We start from the raw sequence: 25,159 nt of genomic DNA on the forward strand, positions 1-25,159 counted from the left end.
AATGAATGTATCTGTTACTAATCAATGTTAATACCACTCCTCAGATCTCACATCTACATCACTGGTAGTATCTCCACATATGTCGCTCACTCGCTCACTCGCTCACTCACTCACTCACTCACTCACTCACTCACTCACTCACTCACTCACTCACTCACTCACACACACACTCTCATTAGTACATATTCACTCACACACTAAATGGCTCAGTAGAAAACAATACATTTCTTGGCATATGTACAGTATAATACAGGAAGGCACAATTTATAGTCCAATATTTACACGTGTTAAGGGGAAGGGGGAGATTGGGGGGCAAGTGTTTAAATTGTGCAGTATTTAGCAATTAAAAATAGAGTCTGGTAGCAGCAGTTGTGATGTGTGTGTAGCATAAATGTGTGTGTGTGTGTGTGTGCGTGTGTGTGTGCTAAGGTGTGGAGAATCAGACCAGGTGGTCAGTCCAGTTCAAGTGTTCAGCAGTCTGATATCTTGTAGATACTATAGAAACGGTCTCTGAGCCTGTTGGTATCAGACCCCATGATTTTATACCGTCTGCCCGATGGTAAAGGAGTGAACAGCTCATGGCTGGAGTGTGTGGGCTCTTTGATGATGCTGCGGGCCTGTATCATGCATCGTTTTGAGTAGGTGTCCTGGATGGGTGGGAGCACAGTCCCAGTGATGTACTGGGCTCTTTTCACCACCTGCTGGAGGGCCTTGCGGTCGTGTACAGAGCAATTCCCGTACCAGACCGTGATGCAACCGGTCAGGATGCTCTCAATGGTGCAGCGGTAGTATTTGGAGAGGACCTGGGGTGGCATGGTGAATTTCTTCCACCGCCTTAGGAAGTAGAGACGCTGTTGGTCCTCGGTGATGTGGACGCCAATGAACTTAAAACTGCTGATTCTCTCTACTGCAGTCTCATTAATGTGGATCCGGGCATGTTCACTCCTCTGCTCTCTGAAGTCAACAATCAACTTCCTTGTTTTGCTGACCTTGAGGGAGAGGCTGCTGTCTTGGTACAATACAAAGCATATTCTATAGTAGTGTAACGACCCTGGGTTTATAAGCACGGAAATCGACACTGCCGGCCGAGCATGCTTTTACGGCACAGTCGATAGCGCGCCGGACCTCGGGTTAGAAGGTGGAGAGTTCGAGACCTGCTCCCTGCTGTTTCATTACATTGGTGTCAGAAGGGATCGGACCTCGGGCTAGAAGGTGGAGGGTTGGAGACCTGCTCCCTGCTGTTTCATTACATTGGTGTCAGAAGGGATCGGACCTCGGGCTAGAAGGTGGAGGGTTGGAGACCTGCTCCCTGCTGTTTCATTACATTGGTGTCAGAAGGGATCGGACCTCGGGCTAGAAGGTGGAGGGTTGGAGACCTGCTCCCTGCTGTTTCATTACATTGGTGTCAGAAGTGATCGGAGCTCGGGCTAGAAGGTGGAGGGTTCGAGACCTGCTCCCTGCTGTTTCATTACACTGGTGTCAGAAGGGATCGAACCTCGGGCTAGAAGGTGGAGGGTTGGAGACCTGCTCCCTGCTGTTTCATTACATTGGTGTCAGAAGGGATCGAACCTCGGGCTAGAAGGTGGAGGGTTGGAGACCCGCTCCCTGCTGTTTCATTACATTGGTGTCAGAAGTGATCGGAGCTCGGGCTAGAAGGTGGAGGGTTCGAGACCTGCTTCCTGCTGTTTCATTACATTGGTGTCAGAAGGGATCGAACCTCGGGCTAGAAGGTGGAGGGTTGGAGACCTGCTCCCTGCTGTTTCATTACATTGGTGTCAGAAGGGATCGAACCTCGGGCTAGAAGGTGGAGGGTTGGAGACCTGCTCCCTGCTGTTTCATTACATTGGTGTCAGAAGGGATCGGACCTCAGGCTAGAAGGTGGAGGGTTGGAGACCTGCTCCCTGCTGTTTCATTACATTGGTGTCAGAAGGGATCGGACCTCCCATCCACGACAGTGCGTGTGCTTGGCCTGTAAGACGTAAAGTCGCAAGCTAGCGCGAGGACGCGCTCTTTGAAAGGAGGGAGTAATGTAACGACCCTGGGTTTATAAGCGAGGAAATCGACCCTACCGGCAGAGCATGCTTTTGCAGCACAGTCGATAGCGTGCCGGACCTCGGGCTAGAAGGTTTAGGATTCGAGATCTGCTCCCTTCCTGTTTCATTACAGTATCTAGAAAATGAGAAAATAATTTATACATTCATTACAGTCCCTCAATATAATATAATATAGGCATTACAGAAATGTCCGCAGATATTCGCATAAACTTCAATAGTTTGAATGGGCTATCCCTGGCAAAATAATAGGCTACGAACGTCATGCTATTACATGTAAATTAACAGAATACAAGACGTACATAAACCAAATTAGTGAAATATTTTTTTTTTCTTAACTAGGCAAAAACTCGGACGAAGCTGGGCCAATTGCAGGAGGCGCACAAATGTTATATATTCATAATACATTGTAATAGCCTGTAACTGTTATAGACATGGTTGCATTTGCTCAGTGAAATTATGAAATGATGAACAGTGTCAGATATGGTCTCACTTATTCATCAGCCGCTTCAACAAGTGAATTAATGTCAGAGTTCTTCCCTGGACAAATTCCCGCCCGAGTAAATACTGTTTTATTGTCAGTGCCCAGTTTATTTCGCCTCCAATCAAGTTTCCTTCTCGATGAAAAATTCCTTCCTGTCTCCTTCTCACTCTGTGTGAGTGTGTGTCTGACTTTACCTCCAAAGTTTCCTTGTTGCTGCTAAAATGTTCCTTCTGGTCTATTTCCTTGTCCCGGTTCGCGTAAACGGGACAATCCTCCTCTCTGATCAATTCACCGACTGAAGTTTCACACAAACCAGCGCGCGTGTAGAGCTACAGTGAGAGACACGCACACTCTCAGCCTTGAAGTTAAATTGTTGGAAAGCATGTCGAGCTCGCTCTGATATCAGAGAAATTGAACTAAGGAGGATCATTTCACAGGGAATTACCAGTGTGGATTAACTCGCGGTAAAGCGATAAAAAATTCGGCGCCCGTACTTGTCTGTGGACATGAATATATGAACCTGCTCAGCATTCTGTAGCGGCGGAGCAGGTTTATGGTGAGTTTGAGACAGGCAGGTCGCTCCAGTCTACTGTGAAAAGCGACTCGGGAGAAATGATGTAAACAGCACGAACGTTTTAAGAAAACTTTTACTTGAGTCTCCAGGGAAAACACACGTAGCTAATTGGTCTCTTTTCAGAACAATAGGTGGTTCTTCCACGCTTGGGATTTTAGTTTAGTGTGTAACCGCCACGGATAGAATGAACAGCTCTGGGCGCGTGGCACTGGCGCTGTTGCTCGCGCTGCTCGTGGGCTTTACCCGGGGCACACAAGGCCATGTAGTGTCCGCCAAGGTGGTGCGGTCTTCTAACGTGAGGCAACATGGTGAGTCCCAGTTTTTGATGTGTGCATTTGTTTTGTATGAAAGAACCATAACAAGTGTTTCAACAACAAAGCAACTGGTGTTTTGGGCAGACTGGCTGTAGCCTATAATGGGTATGGTCAGTATTATTAGTGAATTTAATATTTTGATCACAATGGGTCTGTACTTGCAATTGTTTTGTTACAGATATGTTGGATGATTAGGCCTAGACACAATCAGACTTCTAGAATACATTCTAAGATATCTAAATAAACATTACTCAATTGTAATTGAAACAATTTAAGGTGAATATAGAATATAGTCCATGTCATAAGTGGCCTGTCAGGAGAAGCCTAGATGTTGCTTCATCTAGTGGTGTGTTTGTCTTAGTCAGTGGTGATGAACGACCTGCCTACACCAGGGAAGTCAGCTTCCTGTGTTGACCTGTTCAAATGACCTAGACACTCTATTGTTACTTTGTCTGGGAGAGAGACAGCGGGGGAGGGAAGACAGATGAGCTGCGTGGGGCCAGGGAAAGAAGAGGGGGAGAGAGACATCATTTAGGGTATAGGGCACAGGCAGCAGGAGAAGAGAGCATACCAGTTGAGTTTTCTGACCTGTGGTCATAGCTACCCTGTTGACCTGGTTGGCCTCAGTGTTTTAGATTCACCGTAACATTGTCCTAAGTGTTCTGTGTTCTTTTCTGACCTGTTGTCATAGGTACAGTGGGGCAAAAAAATATTTAGTCAGACAACAATTGTGCAAGTTCTCCCACTTAAAAAGATGAGAGAGGCCTGTAATTTTCATCAGAAAATCCAGAAAATCACATTGTAGGATTTTTTATGAATTTATTTGCAAATTATGGTGGAAAATAAGTACTTGGTCACCTACAAACAAGCAAGATTTCTGGCTCTCACAGACCTGTAACTTCTTCTTTAAGAGGCTTCTCTGTCCTCCACTCGTTACCTGTATTAATGGCACCTGTTTGAACTTGTTATCAGTATAAAAGACACCTGTCCACAACCTCAAACATTCACACTCCAAACTCCACAAAGAGCTGTCAAAGGACACCAGAAACAAAATTGTAGACCTGCACCAGGCTGGGAAGACTGAATCTGCAATAGGTAACCAGCTTGGTCTGAAGAAATCAACTGTGGGAGCAATTATTAGGAAATGGAAGACATTCTAGACCACTGATAATCTCCCTCGATCTGGGGCTCCACGCAAGATCTCACCCCGTGGGGTCAAAATGATCACAAGAACGGTGAGCAAAAATCCCAGAACCACACGGGGGGACCTAGTGAATGACCTGCAGAGAGCTGGGACCAAAGTAACAAAGCCTACCATCAGCAAGGGCATTGAAGATGAAACGTGGCTGGGTCTTTCAGCATGACAATGATCCCAAACACAACGCCCGGGCAATGAAGGAGTTGCTTCGTAAGAAGCATTTCAAGGTCCTGGAGTGGCCTAGCCAGTCTCCAGATCTCAACCCCATAGAAAATCTTTGGAGGGAGTTGAAAGTCCGTGTTGCCCAGCAACAGCCCCAAAACATCACTGCTCTAGAGGAGTTCTGCATGGAGGAATGGGCCAAAATACCAGCAACAGTGTGTGAAAACCTTGTGAAGACTTACAGAAAACGTTTGACCTCTGTCATTGCCAACAAAGGGTATATAACAAAGTATTGAGATAAACTTTTGTTATTGACCAAATACTTATTTTACACCATAATTTGCAAATAAATTCATTAAAAATCCTACAATGTGATTTTCTGGATTTTTTTTCTCATTTTGTCTGTCATAGTTGAAGTGTACCTATGATGAAAATTACAGGCCTCTCTCATATTTTTAAGTGGGAGAACTTGCACAATTGGTGGCTGACTAAATACTTTTTTGCCCCACTGTACCTTGTTGACCTCAGTGTTCTGTGTTCTTTTCTGACCTGTGGTCATAGCTACCTTGTTGACATGGTTGTCCTCAGTGTTCTAGAGCCACAGTAACACTAACAACCCACAGGTGTCATTTAGTTTGGCCTGGAGACTACAGCCACATCTTCAGCAGACTGACTATAACAGGCTGTCTCTCATCACATACAGCTGCCTGCTTGTGAGCCTCTTTCTTGGCGGAGAAACAAGAAAATACCAGAGTATCATTTTGGCCTCTGGACCCGTGCTCTAGCCCAGGGTTTCCTGCCCCCCGGGTGCACATGTTGTTATTTGCCGTAGCACTACACAGCTGATTCAAATAATCAAAGCTTGATGATGAGTTGGTGATTTGAATCAGCTGTATAGTGCTAGGGGTAAAAACCAAAACGTGCACCCGGGGAGCGACGACTTTGGGAAACTTGCACTAGGCCCAGGTTCACCTCAAACTCATAAGTGTGTGTATTTGTGCTGTATCAACTAATGGTTCTCAACGAAGGGGCGGGAGGAAGGCCCACCCTAAGGATTTTGTTGGACTGGGTCTGAGTGTTGCGAGGTGGATCTGATCCTTAGTGTTTGGATTCAGTCAATTCTCCCACCTCCCTTTACTTCTGATGTGTGTGTGTGTGTGTCTGTGTCTGTGTCTGTGTGTGTGTGTGTGTGTGTGTGTGTGTCTGTGTCTGTGTCTGTGTGTGTGTGTGTCTGTGTGTGTCTGTGTGTGTCTGTGTGTGTGTGTACATTAGCAACGCTCATCAACATTGTTAAAAGGTTCTAATATCAATTGTTATAAATGCAACAGTTGGACAATGGAAGAAGATACTCCAAACATTTTTTAAATTCAATTGTTATTTACTGAATTCTAGCACATAAAACATTTTACTGGCACAGACACATAATGAAGTTAGGGGTTTTTGGTGACTGCCTCATTAATTACTGTTGTTGTCACGTTCTGTTGCATAATTCAACACGTTTGTCAATAGCAGGATGCCCTCAGATTAAAAATCAACACCTTGGCTCTAGATCACGCCTCTATACGTTCTCTACATTGTTAGTGATCAGACATAATATCATAATCTGAATGTGAATCGCAGGAGTAAAATGAAAGTGTGAGAATACTTTGTTTTGTTACAGAGGACCGACCCCCTGTTGACTTTTAGGATCAACCACCCTTATGCAACACACACAACCAGGCATACTCAATGGCAAACTCCCAACCTCCTCTGGTCAAATCAAAGGGTTTTTAATTTAGTAAAGACCCTATAAAGGATAGACCTCAGAGGAGGCTCGCCACTCCATTTAATATTTCTCTCTCATTCTCTCCTCATATCTCCCACTATCTAGTCTACATAATTTCATATCACTCCATACATCTACCCCCACCATCAATCTTGCTCTTGCTTATTCCTTCCTCAATCTCTCCATCTTTCTTTCTCTTCTTTAATCAAAAGCTTCTTCCACTGTGGGTCTCAGAGCAAATCTAATGTGTCAAAGAGTGTTTGCACATAACACACACATGCACATAACACACACATTCGCACACACACATTGACAACAGTCTGATTAGACTTCAACGTCTGCTGGAGAATGGGAGGCTGTTCCCGAATGCAAGGGAGGCTGTTCCCGAATGCAAGGGAGGCTGTTCCCGAATGCAAGGGAGGCTGTTCCCGAATGCAAGGGAGGCTGTTCCCGAATGCAAGGGAGGCTGTTCCCGAATGCAAGGGAGACTGTTCCCGAATGCAAGGGAGGCTGTTCCCGAATGCAAGGGAGGCTGTTCCCGAATGCAAGGGAGGCTGTTCCCGAATGCAAGGGAGGCTGTTCCCGAATGCAAGGGAGGCTGTTCCCGAATGCAAGGGAGGCTGTTCCCGAATGCAAGGGAGGGTGGATGGAATGAAACTCTGTTAGGCGGTGTCCTCTGACCGTTGGTGATCTCAGTGGCCTTCTCTAGGGCCCTATAAAATCTGCTCCGAATCATGGAATCCAGACATTAAAATGGAATTCAACATTCCAACATGTATTGAACTTATACTTAACAAAATATAAACGTAACATGTGAAGTGTTGGTCCCATGTTTCATGAGCTCAAATAAAATATCCCAGAAATGTTCCATACGCACAAAAAGCTTATTTCTCTAATTTTGTGCACAAATTTGTTTTCTTTCCTCTTAGTGAGCATTTCTCCTTTGCCAAGATAATCCATCCACCTGACAGGTGTGGCATATCAAGAAGCCGATTAAACAGCATGATAATTACACAGGTGCATCTTGTGCTGGGGACAATAAAGGGCCACTAAAATGTGCTGTTTTGTTACACAACACAGTGCCACAGATGTCTCACATTTTGAGGGAGCGTGCTATTGTTGTGCTGACTGCAGGCATATCCACTAGAGCTGTTGCCAGATTGTCACGTAGAGTAGGCCAGATGGCTAAACTGGATAACCTAACCTCTATAAAATAAAAAGATGGCGGAACCGCAAAAGTTCTTCTGTGCAAAGGTGTTTATTTACAAGTGATTCCGGAACAGAAAACAACAGTACTGCCATCAACGTCTACCTTATGGGACAGCTTAACAACAATGCTGCCCCATCCACAGCTCAATCCAAAAATCCCCTTAGAGACTGGAGAGAGGCTCCTTTTGTAGGGCTAGCCCCTCCCCTCAGAACAATTAACCCTAATTAATTAATCAATTAACAATACAAACCTACATTTTCCATGAACTAAACATACTAAAGGATATACATTGCAACACGGTTTTAAACAATATCACAACATAACATTTACAACATTACATCATTACTGACAATATCTTTCAATATGCCCATATGCATTAATGAGCCATTTGGGACAGGCACTATAAAGCCAACCCAATTCCCTTAGCTCGGGTCCTTTTCCAGCATACCCAGAAGCTACAGAGAAGGAGAGAGAGGAACAGAACAAACAAACAATGCGCTCATCCACAACATTGATAAGTATAATAATTATTGTATCTCTCAAATATGAACATTGACAAGTGTGAAATGCATGCACCAAGACAGAAGTTAAATTGTGTGTCGACCCACATTGTTAACTTATGGTATAATGGCGCAGGGAGGAGTGATGAATATGTGTGTGCATTAAAGAACCAAATGCTGCCCGCGGCCAGTGACGGACTTCTACGTCACATTACCTTCCTCCTCTCCTGAAGCGACCATGTTCGGGAGCCTTGATAGGTAGTCCGCAGTAACGTTCTCTTTTCCTGCCTTGTGACGGACACAGAACCTGAAGGGCTGGAGCTCCAGATACCACCTGGTCACACGAGAATTCCGGTCCTTCATGGTTTGGATCCAGGTCAGTGCTCTGTGGTCCATGTGCAGGTCAAATTCCCTCCCAAGAAGGTAGTAACGGAGGCTATCTAGGGCCCACTTTATAGCCAGGCACTCCTTTTCGATTGTAGAATACCTGGTTTCCCTGGGCAACAGCTTCCGACTCAGGTACAGCACAGGAAGCTCTTCTCTTGGCTCCCCTTGGGCCAGTACAGCTCCAATTCCTACAGCCGAAGCGTCCACCTGCACGAGAAATCTCTTCTTAAAATCAGGGGTCTGGAGAACATGGAATGAGCACAGTCGTTTTTTCAGTGTCATGAAGGCTTCCTCACACTCCTCAGTCCACTTCACAGGGTTGCTGGCCCCCTTCGAAGTGAGGTTGGTCAGAGGGACAGCGATGGTCGAAAACTGTGGAATGAATCTCCGGTACCACCCTGCCAGACCTAGGAAGGACTTCACCTGTGTCTTGGTTCTGGGTTGAGGGCTATTCCTGATGGACTCCACTTTCTCCACCTGAGGCCGAACTTCACCCTTACCCAGCTGGTAACCCAGGACTTTGTCTCCTGTTTCGCCCACTCACACTTCAGGAGGTTAAGCGTGAGGCCTGCTTCATGGATCTTCCCCAGGACGCTGCTAAGATGCTGTATGTGCTCCTCCCAGGAGTGGCTGTAGATCACCACGTCGTCCAAGTAAGCAGCACAGTAATCGTCACAGTCCTGGAGGACCTTGTCCATCAGCCTCTGGAAAGTCGCAGGGGCCCCATGAAGGCCAAACGGCATGACCTTGAACTGGAACAGGCCCATTGGCGTCCGGAATGCAGTGTAGGCCTTGGATTGTTCATCCAGGGGCACCTGCCAGTACCCTTTGCAGAGATCCAATGTGGTGATGTAATGAGCTCTACCTATTCTCTCCAGTAAGTCGTCAATGCGGGGCATGGGATAGGCATCAAACTGGGAGATGGCATTCACCTTACGGAAGTCCATGCAGACGCGCAAAGAGCCATCCTTCTTTGGGACAATGACAATAGGGCTGCTCCATTCACTTGAAGATGGCTCGACAACATCCATCTCTATCATGGTGTGGACCTCTTCCTTGAGGGCTACCACCAGCCTCTCAGGCACATGGTAAGGATGCTGGCGGACAGGGTTCTGGCCAGGTTTCAAACGAATGACGTGTTCCAGGACTTTGGTTCTTCCTGGTCTCTGACTGAAGAGGGCCGGATACTTGCCAAACAGCTGCTTCAGCTCATCTTGCTTGTCTTCTTCCAGGTGAGCCAGTATGACTTCTGCTCGTTCTTTCCATGCCTCTGTGACTCCATCCGACTCATCCTCTTCTACTCTGCGGACCAGAAAGGACTTTCCTTTGGAGAGTTCCTCTTTCTCCTCCCAGGCCTTGAGAAGGTTCACATGGTAGGTTTGCTTCTTCTTACCCTTGTCCGGGTGCAGCACCTCGTAGGTCACTGGGCCCATCTTCCTCCTGATTAGGTACGGTCCTTGCCATTGCGCAAGGAGCTTGCTGGTAGACGAGGGAAGGAGGAGCAGGACTTTCTGTCCTGGCTCAAACTCTCTGTGGCGAGCGTGCTGGTCATAGCCTCTCTTCTGGGCCTTCTGGGCTTGCTGAAGGTTTGCTCTAGCTTCCTCTCGGTACCGTTCCAACCTGTCTCGCATCTGGAGGACATACTGGACAATCCCCTGTCCTGAGGTAGCTACTGGGGAACCTTCCCAGCACTTCTTCAGCAGGTCCAGTGGTCCTTGCACTGGCCATCCATAGAGGAGTTCGAATGGCGAGAAACCTGTCGATGCCTGAGGCACCTCCCTGTAAGCAAAAAGCAGAAAGGGTAACCACTTATCCCAGTCTTTACCAGTGTCAGCCACAAACTTCCTCAGCATGTTCTTGAGCGTTTGATTGAATCTCTCTACGAGCCCATCCGTTTGGGGATGGTAGGGAGTAGTCCTCAAGCCTTTAATGCCCAGCTGTCGGTGGAGTTGAACCATCAGTCGCGAGGTGAAGTTTGTCCCTTGGTCCGTCAGGATTTCATCTGGGATTCCTACACGAGAGAAGAGCTGAACAAGAGCACTGATTATCTTTGGAGTGGTTATGGAACGGAGTGGGAAGGCTTCTGGGAACCGGGTGGCATAGTCACAGATCACCAATATATACTTGTAACCTGCACTACTCTTCTCCAAGGGTCCAACAATGTCCATTGCAATTCTCTTGAATGGGGTAGAGATAACTGGCAGTGAACATAGAGGAGCCCGTTCAGACCTACGGACAGCACTGGTTTTCTGGCACGTGGGGCATGATTTGCAGTATTTTTGTACATCAGTATACATGGAGGGCCAAAAGAAACGGGAGCCTAGCCTAAGATAGGTCTTATGTTGCCCTAGATGGCCTGCCCATGGAACTGTATGTGCAAGGTTGAGAACAAGTGGTCTACAGGTAGATGGCACCACCAACTTCCTGCTATCTGCCTCTGACCCAAGGTAGAGTATGTGGTTGTCTACTGTGTAAATCCCCCCACATGAAGATTGACTGTCCCCAGCTAAGGCCTTGTCAAACAAACATTTCAAGGTTGCGTCAGACTTCTGCAGTGTAGCAAAATTTTGTGGAACATCCCATTGCACCTCTAACCCAGACACATCAGCAACAGGTACAGGGGTTCCCACATACTTCTCAAGACGCCGCTGGCGGCGTGACTTTCTGGGCCCTTTGGTTCCCCCCTCGCACAGACTATCACACAAGTCAGGCAGAGGTTGTAAACCAGCTTTGGCCTGGGCACGAGTGACAACTGAACATGCCATCTGAACATCAGACTGGCAAACTGACTGCTCATATAGCTGACCCCCACACTTCCCAACAGATCAGAGAGTACAGGCACATCCCTCCCCAAAATCATCTCAAAAGGTAGCTTCTCCATTACCCCAACTTTGAGGAGGTATTTCTGACCCTGAATCTCAACTGTGAGCTCAGCTGTGGGCTGCTGTGACTGGTCACCATGGACACATTGGATCAGTGTCTGATGACCATAATCAATGTCATTAACAGGTACATTACCTTTTCTGATCAATGACAGGGAACTGCCGGTGTCAATCATTGCAGTAAGACTTTTACCATTCACTTTTACAGGTACCAAGCATGACCCTTCCCGAGTCTGTCTATTCTGAACACCATCCCCTCTCTGGGTACATAACAGTAACCTGAGAGCTTGGATTTACGTAGCGGACACATTGAAGCTTTGTGCCCCTGCTGCCGGCAGTAAAAACAGGTCAGACCCCTCCCATCAGAGCGAACTGCATGATCCCTTACCTCCCTCCCAGACACATAACCCCCAGAGTTACCTCCACCATCTCTGGCGTTTCTGATGTCCCTTGTGTCTCTGAGACTCCTTGGAGCGGGTGCTGCAGGTTGTGGTGGGCCCCCTTTACGTGCATTAAGATACTGCAGTGCAAGCTTGGCCGCCATAAGCCCGTCCTTGGGCTCGTGCTCTCGGACCCAGGTTCGAATGTCGTGTGGTAGAACTTGTAGAAGTTGCTCGAGGATGATGACCTCCCGATTTCGTCCTGTGTCTTCTCCCCGGTCGAACCCATCGTCGGTAGAGACCCTTGAGGCGGTGGTACGTCTCTGTCGGCGACTCACCCGATGGCGTTGATGCAGCTCTGAAGCGTTGACGGTAGGTTTCCGGTGAGATGTCAAACTTCACCAGCAGCGCTTCCTTCAAGCCCTTGTAGACATTGGCCAGCCCCTCATCCATTGCTGTGTAAGCCTCTAAGGCCTTGCCCGTGAGCAATGGGACAAGCCTGCAGGCCCACTCTACCTCAGGCCACTGCCACGTCTTAGCCATGCGCTCAAACCTCAGCAGGTAGTTTTCAATGTCCTCCCCTGCTGGTATGAGGGCATCTTTGGCTCCTTCCTCAGGAATGCTGGAAGATGGACGTTAACACTGCTGGACTGGTCTCCTGGTGCTGGCCTCATTACTGCTTGGGGTGCCTGCTGTGGAGTTGAAGTCCCTGCTGCATCGAGCCTTTGTCGTCCTGGTGTTGGAAGACCCAATCTTGGGCTCTCACTGACGAGTTCCGCCTGGTGGGGAGCTGTGAGGATAGATTGGCGTAGGCCACGTAACTCCTGCTTGAGGTCTTCGTCCCTCCTCTCAAGGCAGGTGAAAAGTTGCTGAAAAAGGGTTACCATGGTTGGGTGTGGTTCTGGTCCCCCAACTGCTCCTTCAGTCAGCAGCTCTCCCAGTTCTGGTTGTCTTTGGCCCCGCGGTCAGGCTCCTAGTTTCTCATACTTGACCTCTTCTTCACCAGACGATTCCATGGTATTCCACCCCGGTTCAACTTCAGGTACCTTTTCTGACAGTTGATGCTGTTGCTGAGAACGCAATCCTGTACGCATTCCTTTACCTCTCTTGTTGGAATTCACTGATTTGCGGTACGCCATCCCACCACTGCCACCATATGTCACGTAGAGTAGGCCAGATGGCTAAACTGGATAACCTAACCTCTATAAAAATAAAAAGATGGCGGAACCGCAAAAGTTCTTCTGTGCAAAGGTGTTTATTTACAAGTGATTCCGGAACAGAAAACAACAGTACTGCCATCAACGTCTACCTTATGGGACAGCTTAACAACAATGCTGCCCCATCCACAGCTCAATCCAAAAAATCCCCCTTAGAGACTGGAGAGAGGCTCCTTTTGTAGGGCTAGCCCCTCCCCTCAGAACAATTAACCCTAATTAATTAATCAATTAACAATACAAACCTACATTTTCCATGAACTAAACATACTAAAGGATATACATTGCAACACGGTTTTAAACAATATCACAACATAACATTTACAACATTACATCATTACTGACAATATCTTTCAATATGCCCATATGCATTAATGAGCCATTTGGGACAGGCACTATAAAGCCAACCCAATTCCCTTAGCTCGGGTCCTTTTCCAGCATACCCAGAAGCTACAGAGATGGAGAGAGAGGAACAGAACAAACAAACAATGCGCTCATCCACAACATTGATAAGTATAATAATTATTGTATCTCTCAAATATGAACATTGACAAGTGTGAAATGCATGCACCAAGACAGAAGTTAAATTGTGTGTCGACCCACATTGTTAACTTATGGTATAATGGCGCAGGGAGGAGTGATGAATATGTGTGTGCATTAAAGAACCAAATGCTGCCCGCGCCAGTGACGGACTTCTACGTCACATTACCTTCCTCCTCTCCTGAAGCGACCATGTTCGGGAGCCTTGATAGGTAGTCCGCAGTAACGTTCTCTTTTCCTGCCTTGTGACGGACACAGAACCTGAAGGGCTGGAGCTCCAGATACCACCTGGTCACACGAGAATTCCGGTCCTTCATGGTTTGGATCCAGGTCAGTGCTCTGTGGTCCATGTGCAGGTCAAATTCCCTCCCAAGAAGGTAGTAACGGAGGCTATCTAGGGCCCACTTTATAGCCAGGCACTCCTTTTCGATTGTAGAATACCTGGTTTCCCTGGGCAACAGCTTCCGACTCAGGTACAGCACAGGAAGCTCTTCTCTTGGCTCCCCTTGGGCCAGTACAGCTCCAATTCCTACAGCCGAAGCGTCCACCTGCACGAGAAATCTCTTCTTAAAATCAGGGGTCTGGAGAACATGGAATGAGCACAGTCGTTTTTTCAGTGTCATGAAGGCTTCCTCACACTCCTCAGTCCACTTCACAGGGTTGCTGGCCCCCTTCGAAGTGAGGTTGGTCAGAGGGACAGCGATGGTCGAAAACTGTGGAATGAATCTCCGGTACCACCCTGCCAGACCTAGGAAGGACTTCACCTGTGTCTTGGTTCTGGGTTGAGGGCTATTCCTGATGGACTCCACTTTCTCCACCTGAGGCCGAACTTCACCCTTACCCAGCTGGTAACCCAGGACTTTGTCTCCTGTTTCGCCCACTCACACTTCAGGAGGTTAAGCGTGAGGCCTGCTTCATGGATCTTCCCCAGGACGCTGCTAAGATGCTGTATGTGCTCCTCCCAGGAGTGGCTGTAGATCACCACGTCGTCCAAGTAAGCAGCACAGTAATCGTCACAGTCCTGGAGGACCTTGTCCATCAGCCTCTGGAAAGTCGCAGGGGCCCCATGAAGGCCAAACGGCATGACCTTGAACTGGAACAGGCCCATTGGCGTCCGGAATGCAGTGTAGGCCTTGGATTGTTCATCCAGGGGCACCTGCCAGTACCCTTTGCAGAGATCCAATGTGGTGATGTAATGAGCTCTACCTATTCTCTCCAGTAAGTCGTCAATGCGGGGCATGGGATAGGCATCAAACTGGGAGATGGCATTCACCTTACGGAAGTCCATGCAGACGCGCAAAGAGCCATCCTTCTTTGGGACAATGACAATAGGGCTGCTCCATTCACTTGAAGATGGCTCGACAACATCCATCTCTATCATGGTGTGGACCTCTTCCTTGAGGGCTACCACCAGCCTCTCAGGCACATGGTAAGGATGCTGGCGGACAGGGTTCTGGCCAGGTTTCAAACGAATGACGTGTTCCAGGACTTTGGTTCTTCCTGGTCTCTGACTGAAGAGGGCCGGATACTTGCCAAACAGCTGCTTCAGCTCATCTTGCTTGTCTTCTTCCAGGTGAGCGAGTATGACCTCTGGTCGTTCTTTCCATGCCTCTGTGACTCCATCCGACTCATCCTCTTCTACTCTGCGGACCAGAAAGGACTTTCCTTTGGAGAGTTCCTCTTTCTCCTCCCAGGCCTTGAGAAGGTTCACATGGTAGGTTTGCTTCTTCTTACCCTTGTCCGGGTGCAGCACCTCATAGGTCACTGGGCCCATCTTCCTCCTGATTAGGTACGGTCCTTGCCATTGCGCAAGGAGCTTGCTGGTGGACGAGGGAAGGAGGAGCAGGACTTTCTGTCCTGGCTCAAACTCTCTGTGGCGAGCGTGCTGGTCATAGCCTCTCTTCTGGGCCTTCTGGGCTTGCTGAAGGTTTGCTCTAGCTTCCTCTCGGTACCGTTCCAACCTATCTCGCATCTGGAGGACATACTGGACAATCCCCTGTCCTGAGGTAGCTACTGGGGAACCTTCCCAGCACTTCTTCAGCAGGTCCAGTGGTCCTTGCACTGGCCATCCATAGAGGAGTTCGAATGGCGAGAAACCTGTCGATGCCTGAGGCACCTCCCTGTAAGCAAAAAGCAGAAAGGGTAACCACTTATCCCAGTCTTTACCAGTGTCAGCCACAAACTTCCTCAGCATGTTCTTGAGCGTTTGATTGAATCTCTCTACGAGCCCATCCGTTTGGGGATGGTAGGGAGTAGTCCTCAAGCCTTTAATGCCCAGCTGTCGGTGGAGTTGAACCATCAGTCGCGAGGTGAAGTTTGTCCCTTGGTCCGTCAGGATTTCATCTGGGATTCCTACACGAGAGAAGAGCTGAACAAGAGCACTGATTATCTTTGGAGTGGTTATGGAACGGAGTGGGAAGGCTTCTGGGAACCGGGTGGCATAGTCACAGATCACCAATATATACTTGTAACCTGCACTACTCTTCTCCAAGGGTCCAACAATGTCCATTGCAATTCTCTTGAATGGGGTAGAGATAACTGGCAGTGAACATAGAGGAGCCCGTTCAGACCTACGGACAGCACTGGTTTTCTGGCACGTGGGGCATGATTTGCAGTATTTTTGTACATCAGTATACATGGAGGGCCAAAAGAAACGGGAGCCTAGCCTAAGATAGGTCTTATGTTGCCCTAGATGGCCTGCCCATGGAACTGTATGTGCAAGGTTGAGAACAAGTGGTCTACAGGTAGATGGCACCACCAACTTCCTGCTATCTGCCTCTGACCCAAGGTAGAGTATGTGGTTGTCTACTGTGTAAATCCCCCACATGAAGATTGACTGTCCCCAGCTAAGGCCTTGTCAAACAAACATTTCAAGGTTGCGTCAGACTTCTGCAGTGTAGCAAAATTTTGTGGAACATCCCATTGCACCTCTAACCCAGACACATCAGCAACAGGTACAGGGGTTCCCACATACTTCTCAAGACGCCGCTGGCGGCGTGACTTTCTGGGCCCTTTGGTTCCCCCCTCGCACAGACTATCACACAAGTCAGGCAGAGGTTGTAAACCAGCTTTGGCCTGGGCACGAGTGACAACTGAACATGCCATCTGAACATCAGACTGGCAAACTGACTGCTCATATAGCTGACCCCCACACTTCCCAACAGATCAGAGAGTACAGGCACATCCCTCCCCAAAATCATCTCAAAAGGTAGCTTCTCCATTACCCCAACTTTGAGGAGGTATTTCTGACCCTGAATCTCAACTGTGAGCTCAGCTGTGGGCTGCTGTGACTGGTCACCATGGACACATTGGATCAGTGTCTGATGACCATAATCAATGTCATTAACAGGTACATTACCTTTTCTGATCAATGACAGGGAACTGCCGGTGTCAATCATTGCAGTAAGACTTTTACCATTCACTTTTACAGGTACCAAGCATGACCCTTCCCGAGTCTGTCTATTCTGAACACCATCCCCCTCTCTGGGTACATAACAGTAACCTGAGATCTTGGATTTACGTAGCGGACACATTGAAGCTTTGTGCCCCTGCTGCCGGCAGTAAAAACAGGTCAGACCCCTCCCATCAGAGCGAACTGCATGATCCCTTACCTCCCTCCCAGACACATAACCCCCAGAGTTACCTCCACCATCTCTGGCGTTTCTGATGTCCCTTGTGTCTCTGAGACTCCTTGGAGCGGGTGCTGCAGGTTGTGGTGGGCCCCCTTTACGTGCATTAAGATACTGCAGTGCAAGCTTGGCCGCCATAAGCCCGTCCTTGGGCTCGTGCTCTCGGACCCAGGTTCGAATGTCGTGTGGTAGAACTTGTAGAAGTTGCTCGAGGATGATGACCTCCCCCGATTTCGTCCTGTGTCTTCTCCCCCGGTCGAACCCATCGTCGGTAGAGACCCTTGAGGCGGTGGTACGTCTCTGTCGGCGACTCACCCGATGGCGTTGATGCAGCTCTGAAGCGTTGACGGTAGGTTTCCGGTGAGATGTCAAACTTCACCAGCAGCGCTTCCTTCAAGCCCTTGTAGACATTGGCCAGCCCCTCATCCATTGCTGTGTAAGCCTCTAAGGCCTTGCCCGTGAGCAATGGGACAAGCCTGCAGGCCCACTCTACCTCAGGCCACTGCCACGTCTTAGCCATGCGCTCAAACCTCAGCAGGTAATTTTCAATGTCCTCCCCCTGCTGGTATGAGGGCATCTTTGGCTCCTTCCTCAGGAATGCTGGAAGATGGACGTTAACACTGCTGGACTGGTCTCCTGGTGCTGGCCTCATTACTGCTTGGGGTGCCTGCTGTGGAGTTGAAGTCCCTGCTGCATCGAGCCTTTGTCATCCTGGTGTTGGAAGACCCAATCTTGGGCTCTCACTGACGAGTTCCGCCTGGTGGGGAGCTGTGAGGATAGATTGGCGTAGGCCACGTAACTCCTGCTTGAGGTCTTCGTCCCTCCTCTCAAGGCAGGTGAAAAGTTGCTGAAAAAGGGTTACCATGGTTGGGTGTGGTTCTGGTCCCCCAACTGCTCCTTCAGTCAGCAGCTCTCCCAGTTCTGGTTGTCTTTGGCCCCGCGGTCGGGCTCCTAGTTTCTCATACTTGACCTCTTCTTCACCAGACGATTCCATGGTATTCCACCCCGGTTCAACTTCAGGTACCTTTTCTGACAGTTGATGCTGTTGCTGAGAACGCAATCCTGTACGCATTCCTTTACCTCTCTTGTTGGAATTCACTGATTTGCGGTACGCCATCCCACCACTGCCACCATATGTCACGTAGAGTAGGCCAGATGGCTAAACTGGATAACCTAACCTCTATAAAATAAAAAGATGGCGGAACCGCAAAAGTTCTTCTGTGCAAAGGTGTTTATTTACAAGTGATTCCGGAACAGAAAACAACAGTACTGCCATCAACGTCTACCTTATGGGACAGCTTAACAACAATGCTGCCCCATCCACAGCTCAATCCAAAAAATCCCCCTTAGAGACTGGAGAGAGGCTCCTTTTGTAGGGCTAGCCCCTCCCCTCAGAACAATTAACCCTAATTAATTAATCAATTAACAATACAAACCTACATTTTCCATGAACTAAACATACTAAAGGATATACATTGCAACACGGTTTTAAACAATATCACAACATAACATTTACAACATTACATCATTACTGACAATATCTTTCAATATGCCCATATACATTAATGAGCCATTTGGGACAGGCACTATAAAGCCAACCCAATTCCCTTAGCTCAGGTCCTTTTCCAGCATACCCAGAAGCTACAGACAAGGAGAGAGAGGAACAGAACAAACAAACAATGCGCTCATCCACAACATTGATAAGTATAATAATTATTGTATCTCTCAAATATGAACATTGACAAGTGTGAAATGCATGCACCAAGACAGAAGTTAAATTGTGTGTCGACCCACATTGTTAACTTATGGTATAATGGCGCAGGGAGGAGTGATGAATATGTGTGTGCGTTAAAGAACCAAATGCTGCCCGCGGCCAGTGACGGACTTCTACGTCACACAGATAATTGAATGTTTAATTTCTCTACTCCAACGTCATTTTAGAGAATTTGGCAGTACGTCCAACCGACCTCACAATCGCAGGCCGAGTGTAACCATGCCAGCCCAGGACCTCCACATCCAGCTTCTTCACCCGTGGGATCGTCTGAGACCAGCCACCCGGACAGCTGATGAAACTGTGGGTTTGCACAATCAAACAAATTCTAAAAAGCATCTGTCCTTGGTTGCAACACTCACTACTGAGTTCCAAACTGCCTCTGGAAGCAACGTCGGCACAAAAACTGTTTGTCGGGAGCTTCATGAACTGGGTTTCCATGGCCGAGCAGCTGCACACAAGCCTATGATCATCATGCGCAATGCCAAGCATCAGCTGGAGTGGTATAGAGCTTGTCTCTCTCCCTCCCGGAGGAACTGAGCCCTAGGACCATGCCTCACTACCTGGTCTGACTCCTGGCTGTCCCCAGTCCAGCTGGTCGTGCTGCTGCTCCAGTTTCAACTGTTCTGCCTGCGGCTATGGAATCCTGACTTGTTCACCGGATTTGCTACCTGTCCCAGACCTGCTGTTCTCTCTGTCTTTTACTCCTGAGGTGATGACCTGTTGCACCCTCTACAACCAATGTGATTATTATTTGACCCTGCTGGTCATCTATGAACGTTTGAACATCTTGAAGAAGAATCTGGCCTTATTGTTCCATGTACTCTTATAATCTCCACTCGGCACAGCCAGAAGAGGACTGGCCACCTCTCAGAGCCTAGTTATTCTCTAGGGTTCTTCCTAGGTTCCTGCCTTTCTAGGGAGTTTTCCTAGCTACCAGGCTTCTACATCTTCATTGCTTGCTGTTTGGGGTTTTAGGCATAGCCCTGACCTCAACCCCATCGAACACCTTTGGGATGAATTGGAATGCCAACTGCGAGCCAGGCCTGTTTGCCCAACATCAGTACACAACCTCACTAATGCCTTTGTGGCTGATTGGAAGCAAGTACCCGCAGCAATGTTCGGACATTAGTGGAAAGCCTTCCCAGAAGAGTGGAGGCTGTTTTGGCAGCAAAGGGCGACTCCATATTAATGCCCATTATTTTGGAATGAGTTGTTGAACAAGCAGGTGTCCACATAACCACAGATGCATATCTGTTTTCCCAGTCATGTGAAATCCATAGATTAGGGCCTAATGAATTTATTTCAATTGACTGATTTCCTTAAAGTCCATAACTGTTAATTTGGTTCAGTGTAGTAGGAAATCAACTAAATGTATTGAATTTATTAGAAAATCTGGTCACTTTTTTTGGGATAGTCAGATAGTCCATCTGTAGATGCTCTACTGTAGATGCTGTAGATCTGTAGATGCTCTGCTGTAGATCTGTAGATGCTCTACTATCTGTTAATAAGTAACTGCTTGCAAAGGTTAGGGTTCGTGAAAGGGTTAAGATAAGGGTTAGGGTTAGTAAAGTTTATGGTTGAATTGTTACTGATAGTCTGTAGGGCAGCTTCAGATGGACTATCCAAGAAAGTGATAATGAAAATGCATTAATTCGCTTAAGTTATCATAAACGAAATACATCAGTGAATCATATTTGTCTGCAACTTTCTGAAATGGAACCTGTGCTTTGTTTAGCCATTAGCAATTATGCTAACGTTAACCATTTTTCTGGTAGAGCTGTAAAGGTTGTCCCAAAACCTTGTCAATTAAATGTTAACTACAAAGTAGCCTATCCCTACCTGGCAGAATATCATTATTTGCATCATTCAGTGGCCATTTGTTTAGCAAATTCTGCAATCAAATGAGCGCTATAGGAACATTGCTAACCAGACCACGGTCTCTTGCTACAGGAACATCGCTAACCAGACCACGGTCTCTTGCTACAGGAACATCGCTAACCAGACCACGGTCTCTTGCTACAAAAACATCGCTAACCAGACCACGGTCTCTTGCTACAGGAACATCGCTAACCAGACCACGGTCTCTTGCTACAGGAACATCGCTAACCAGACCACGGTCTCTTGCTACAAAAACATCGCTAACCAGACCACGGTCTCTTGCTACAGGAACATCGCTAACCAGACCACATTCTCTTTCTACAGGAACATCGCTAACCAGACCACGGTCTCTTGCTACAAAAACATTGCTAACCAGACCATGGTCTCTTGCTACAGGAACATCGCTAACCAGACCACGGTCTCTTGCTACAGGAACATCGCTAAACAGACCACGGTCTCTTGCTACAAAAACATCGCTAACCAGACCACGGTCTCTTGCTACAGGAACATCGCTAACCAGACCACGGTCTCTTGCTACAGGAACATCGCTAACCAGACCACGGTCTCTTGCTACAAGAACATAGCTAACCAGACCACAGTCTCTTGCTACAGGAACATCGCTAACCAGACCACGGTCTCTCGCTACAGGAACATCGCTAAATAGACCACGGTCTCTTGCTACAGGAACATCGCTAACCAGACCACGGTCTCTTGCTACCGGAACATCGCTAACCAGACCACGGTCTCTTGCTACTGGAACATATCTAACCAGACCACGGTCTCTTGCTACAGGAACATCGCTAACCAGACCAGGGTCTCTTGCTACTGGAACATCGCTAACCAGACCACGGCCTCTTGCTACAGGAACATCGCTAACCAGACCAGGGTCTCTTGCTACAGGAACATCGCTAACCAGACCACGGTCTCTTGCTACAGGAACATCGCTAACCAGACCACGGCCTCTTGCTACAGGAACATCGCTAACCAGACCAGGGTCTCTTGCTACAGGAACATCGCTAACCAGACCACGGTCTCTCGCTACAGGAACATCGCTAACCAGACCATGGTCTCTTGCTACAGGAACATCGCTAACCAGATGATGGTCTCTTGCTGGTGCACAGTTGCAATACAGTGTAGCTACACACCAAAATCTATAATTGATTTCATTTTTCTCAGACCTAAAATGATCTCCTGATGTGGTTTAAGCAGGGTTGTGGACTTACAACATCAAATGTTGTTGTTTTTCTTTGAAAAAAGTGAGATTTTGATTTTAAAATACTGGGAAAAATGAAAACATGGACAAACAGAAAGTGGAATTTGCGGAAAGATTAAACAGGATCAGGCAAAAAAAATTCAACAGATTTTATAGGGACGGAATTGTGTCAGCATGTGATGTTATTAGACTTGGCTGAGTCTGGGGACTGGGGGGACTTGTCTCTCCAAGGCAAAACACACACATACACATGCAGCTTTGCTCACATACTCTACCACTGGAGTGAAAGACTCTCCAAACCATGTGGACTTGATCAGTATGGTTCTGAAGTGATTTTGATGGTCTATAGGTTGACACTTGGGCGTGTGTCTCCTTTGTGGAGGGAAGGGAGGGGGTCTGTAAAGTCGTCTGAACTCCAGAAACTCATGAGTCATTGGTTAGAATGAGTTAAACTGGGACAACCCTACACACACACAACATTACAGGATCACTCCTCCCAGGGAATCCCCAGTTAACACACACACCATGCCAAATTGTAACAGCTAAAGAGCCCCCGCCCCTAGACTTTGGCAGCCTGTGTTTTCCTCTCCTCTATGCAGACAATAGGGTGGCGTGGATAGGCTGAAGACACCTGTCAACACTGAGTAATGGAACTGACGATGGAAGAGCAAAAGAGAGAGTGTCTGTGTGTGTGTGTGTGTGTGTGTGTGTGTGTGTGTGTGTGTGTGCTTAGCATCTGTGTTATTAGAGTGCCATTCTTTCTGTAGTTTTCAGGGAGATGAATCTGTGAGAAGATAGGAAGAGCAGAAGAGAGGAGTGAGACTAAGAGAAGATGTCACCTTAGTGCCTTGTCAGCTTTGGACCAGAGCCATCTGACAACACTATGGAGAACAGTGACGATGTAGGGATGAGAAAGGGGGATACATTGGGTAAACAGGTGAAAGATGGGGATTGAAAGAAGCTGAGAGGCTGGCCCTCAACTTACAGCTGACGAGGAGATGGATGGATGGATAGATAGAGAGGGGGTACGTGGGGGTAAGAAGCTGAGAGGCTGGCCCTCAACTTACAGCTGACGAGGAGATGGATGGATGGATGGATAGATAGATAGAGAGGGGGTACGTAGGGGTAAGAAGCTGAGGCTGTTCCTCAATTTATACATACAGCTGACGAGGAGAGAGAGCGAGAGAGAAAGAGGGGAGGTGAGAGGAGGGGACTCCATTAGTTTGACAGAAATAAAGCTGACATGACATCAAATTCTAACTGCCTGATGAGAAGGACTAAGTGCTGATCATGCTGTGTGTTCCTTTATGTATTTGTCTACTTCTTTTTGCATGGATGCGTGAATTTAGTGACACTACAGTGACTCCCTCATCCTCTCTCTCTTCCTCATTCTCACTGTTCCTCTCTCTCTTCCTCATCCTCTCTCTCTTCCTCATTCTCACTGTTCCTCTCTCTTCCTCATTCTCACTGTTCCTCTCTCTTCCTCATTCTCACTGTTCCTCTCTCTTCCTCATTCTCACTGTTCCTCTCTCTCCCTCATTCTCTAGCATTCTCTCTCCCTCATTCTCTAGCTTTCTCTCTCCCCTCATCCTCTTCCTCTTTCCCCTCCTGAGAGTTATCTGCTGTGTAGTGGACTTCTGAATGATATAAATTGACAGAAATGATGGAGAAAATGCCAGAATTGACGATGTGTTCATGTGAAGACAGGAAGACAGTCACAATTGTGTGTGAGAGATTTGTTTGTCTATGTCTGATAGCTGACTCAATTAGAGTGTAAGACTGATGCCTCGGTCACTCTGACGATAGAGCTTTACCTCAGCTGAATGAGACCTGTTATCCTGTCACACACACACACACACACACACACACACACACACACACACACACACACACACACACACACACACACACACACACACACACGGATGAGAGTGACCTGGTTGGTCCTGTCAGTCTAGCAGACGTTAGAGTGAAGTGGTAACTGTGGCTTCTAGTCACGCTGCCGCTGAAGTCACATGCTTATTATAAAGGCTTCAGGAAGGAATCCCTAACCCAGAGAAACTCTCATTTAGAGTCTTTCTCGCTCTCTCGCTTTTTACGTGGTTTTTATCCATCTCTGCACAGATAGAGAGAATAGAGAGAGGCTTTGATTGGTTTAATTCCATTAGCTGCACTTGAGCTAACACACACACACACACACACACACACACACACAGAGCATTTTAACACTGGCACACATTTTTAAAGGCCACTTCCGTAGCTTGACGTAAATCTGGAGAGCCTAAAATAAGAATCATCAGAACAGAATGATTTCAGCAGATTCCTCATAATATAAGAGTTACAGTTGAAGTCGGAAGTTTACATACATTTAGGTTGGAGTCATTTACTCGTTTTTCAACCACTTCACAAATTTCTTGTTAACAAACTATAGTTTTGGCAAGTCGGTAGGACATCTAATTTGTGCATGACACAAATAATTTTTCTAACAATTGTTTTCAGACATTATTTCACTTATAATTCACTGTATCACAATTTCAGTGGGTCAGAAGTTTACATACGCTAAGTTGACTGTGCCTTTAAACACCTTGGAAAATTCCAGAAAATGATGTCATGGCTTTAGAAGCTTCTGATAGGCTCATTGACATAATTTGAGTAAATTAGAGGTGTACCTGTGGATGTATTTCAAGGCCTACCTTCAAACTCAGTGCCTCTTTGCTTGACATCATGGAAAAATCTAAAAAAATCAGCCAAGACCTCAGAAAAATATTGTAGACCTCCACAAGTCTGGTTCATCCTTGGGAACATTTTCCAAACGCCTGAAGGTACCACGTTCATCTGTACAAACAATAGTACGCAAGTATAAATACCATGGGACCACGCAGCCGTCATACAGCTCAGGAAGAAGATGCATTCTGTCTCCTAGAGATGAACGTACTTTGGTGTGAAAAGTACAAATCAATCCCAGAACAACAGCAAAGGACCTTGTGAAGATTCTGGAGGAAAC

At 47.4% G+C, this 25,159-nt stretch overlaps 1 protein-coding gene across 1 annotated transcript in view; it reads left to right on the plus strand.

The window, feature by feature from the left end:
- The first annotated feature begins 2,681 nt into the window (after nt 1-2,681).
- The window catches only part of LOC112247795 (platelet-derived growth factor D-like), a 93,817-nt gene continuing 71,339 nt past the window's right edge, over nt 2,682-25,159 (plus strand). The window contains exon 1 of the mRNA XM_042296396.1: nt 2,682-3,417. Within this exon, the coding sequence (XP_042152330.1) occupies nt 3,294-3,417 (124 nt within the window). The 5' untranslated portion in view covers nt 2,682-3,293. The remainder of the gene's footprint in view (nt 3,418-25,159) is intronic.

The sequence above is a fragment of the Oncorhynchus tshawytscha genome, linkage group LG13, assembly GCF_018296145.1.
Source record: "Oncorhynchus tshawytscha isolate Ot180627B linkage group LG13, Otsh_v2.0, whole genome shotgun sequence".
In the NCBI taxonomy this organism is placed as follows: Eukaryota; Metazoa; Chordata; class Actinopteri; order Salmoniformes; family Salmonidae; genus Oncorhynchus; species Oncorhynchus tshawytscha.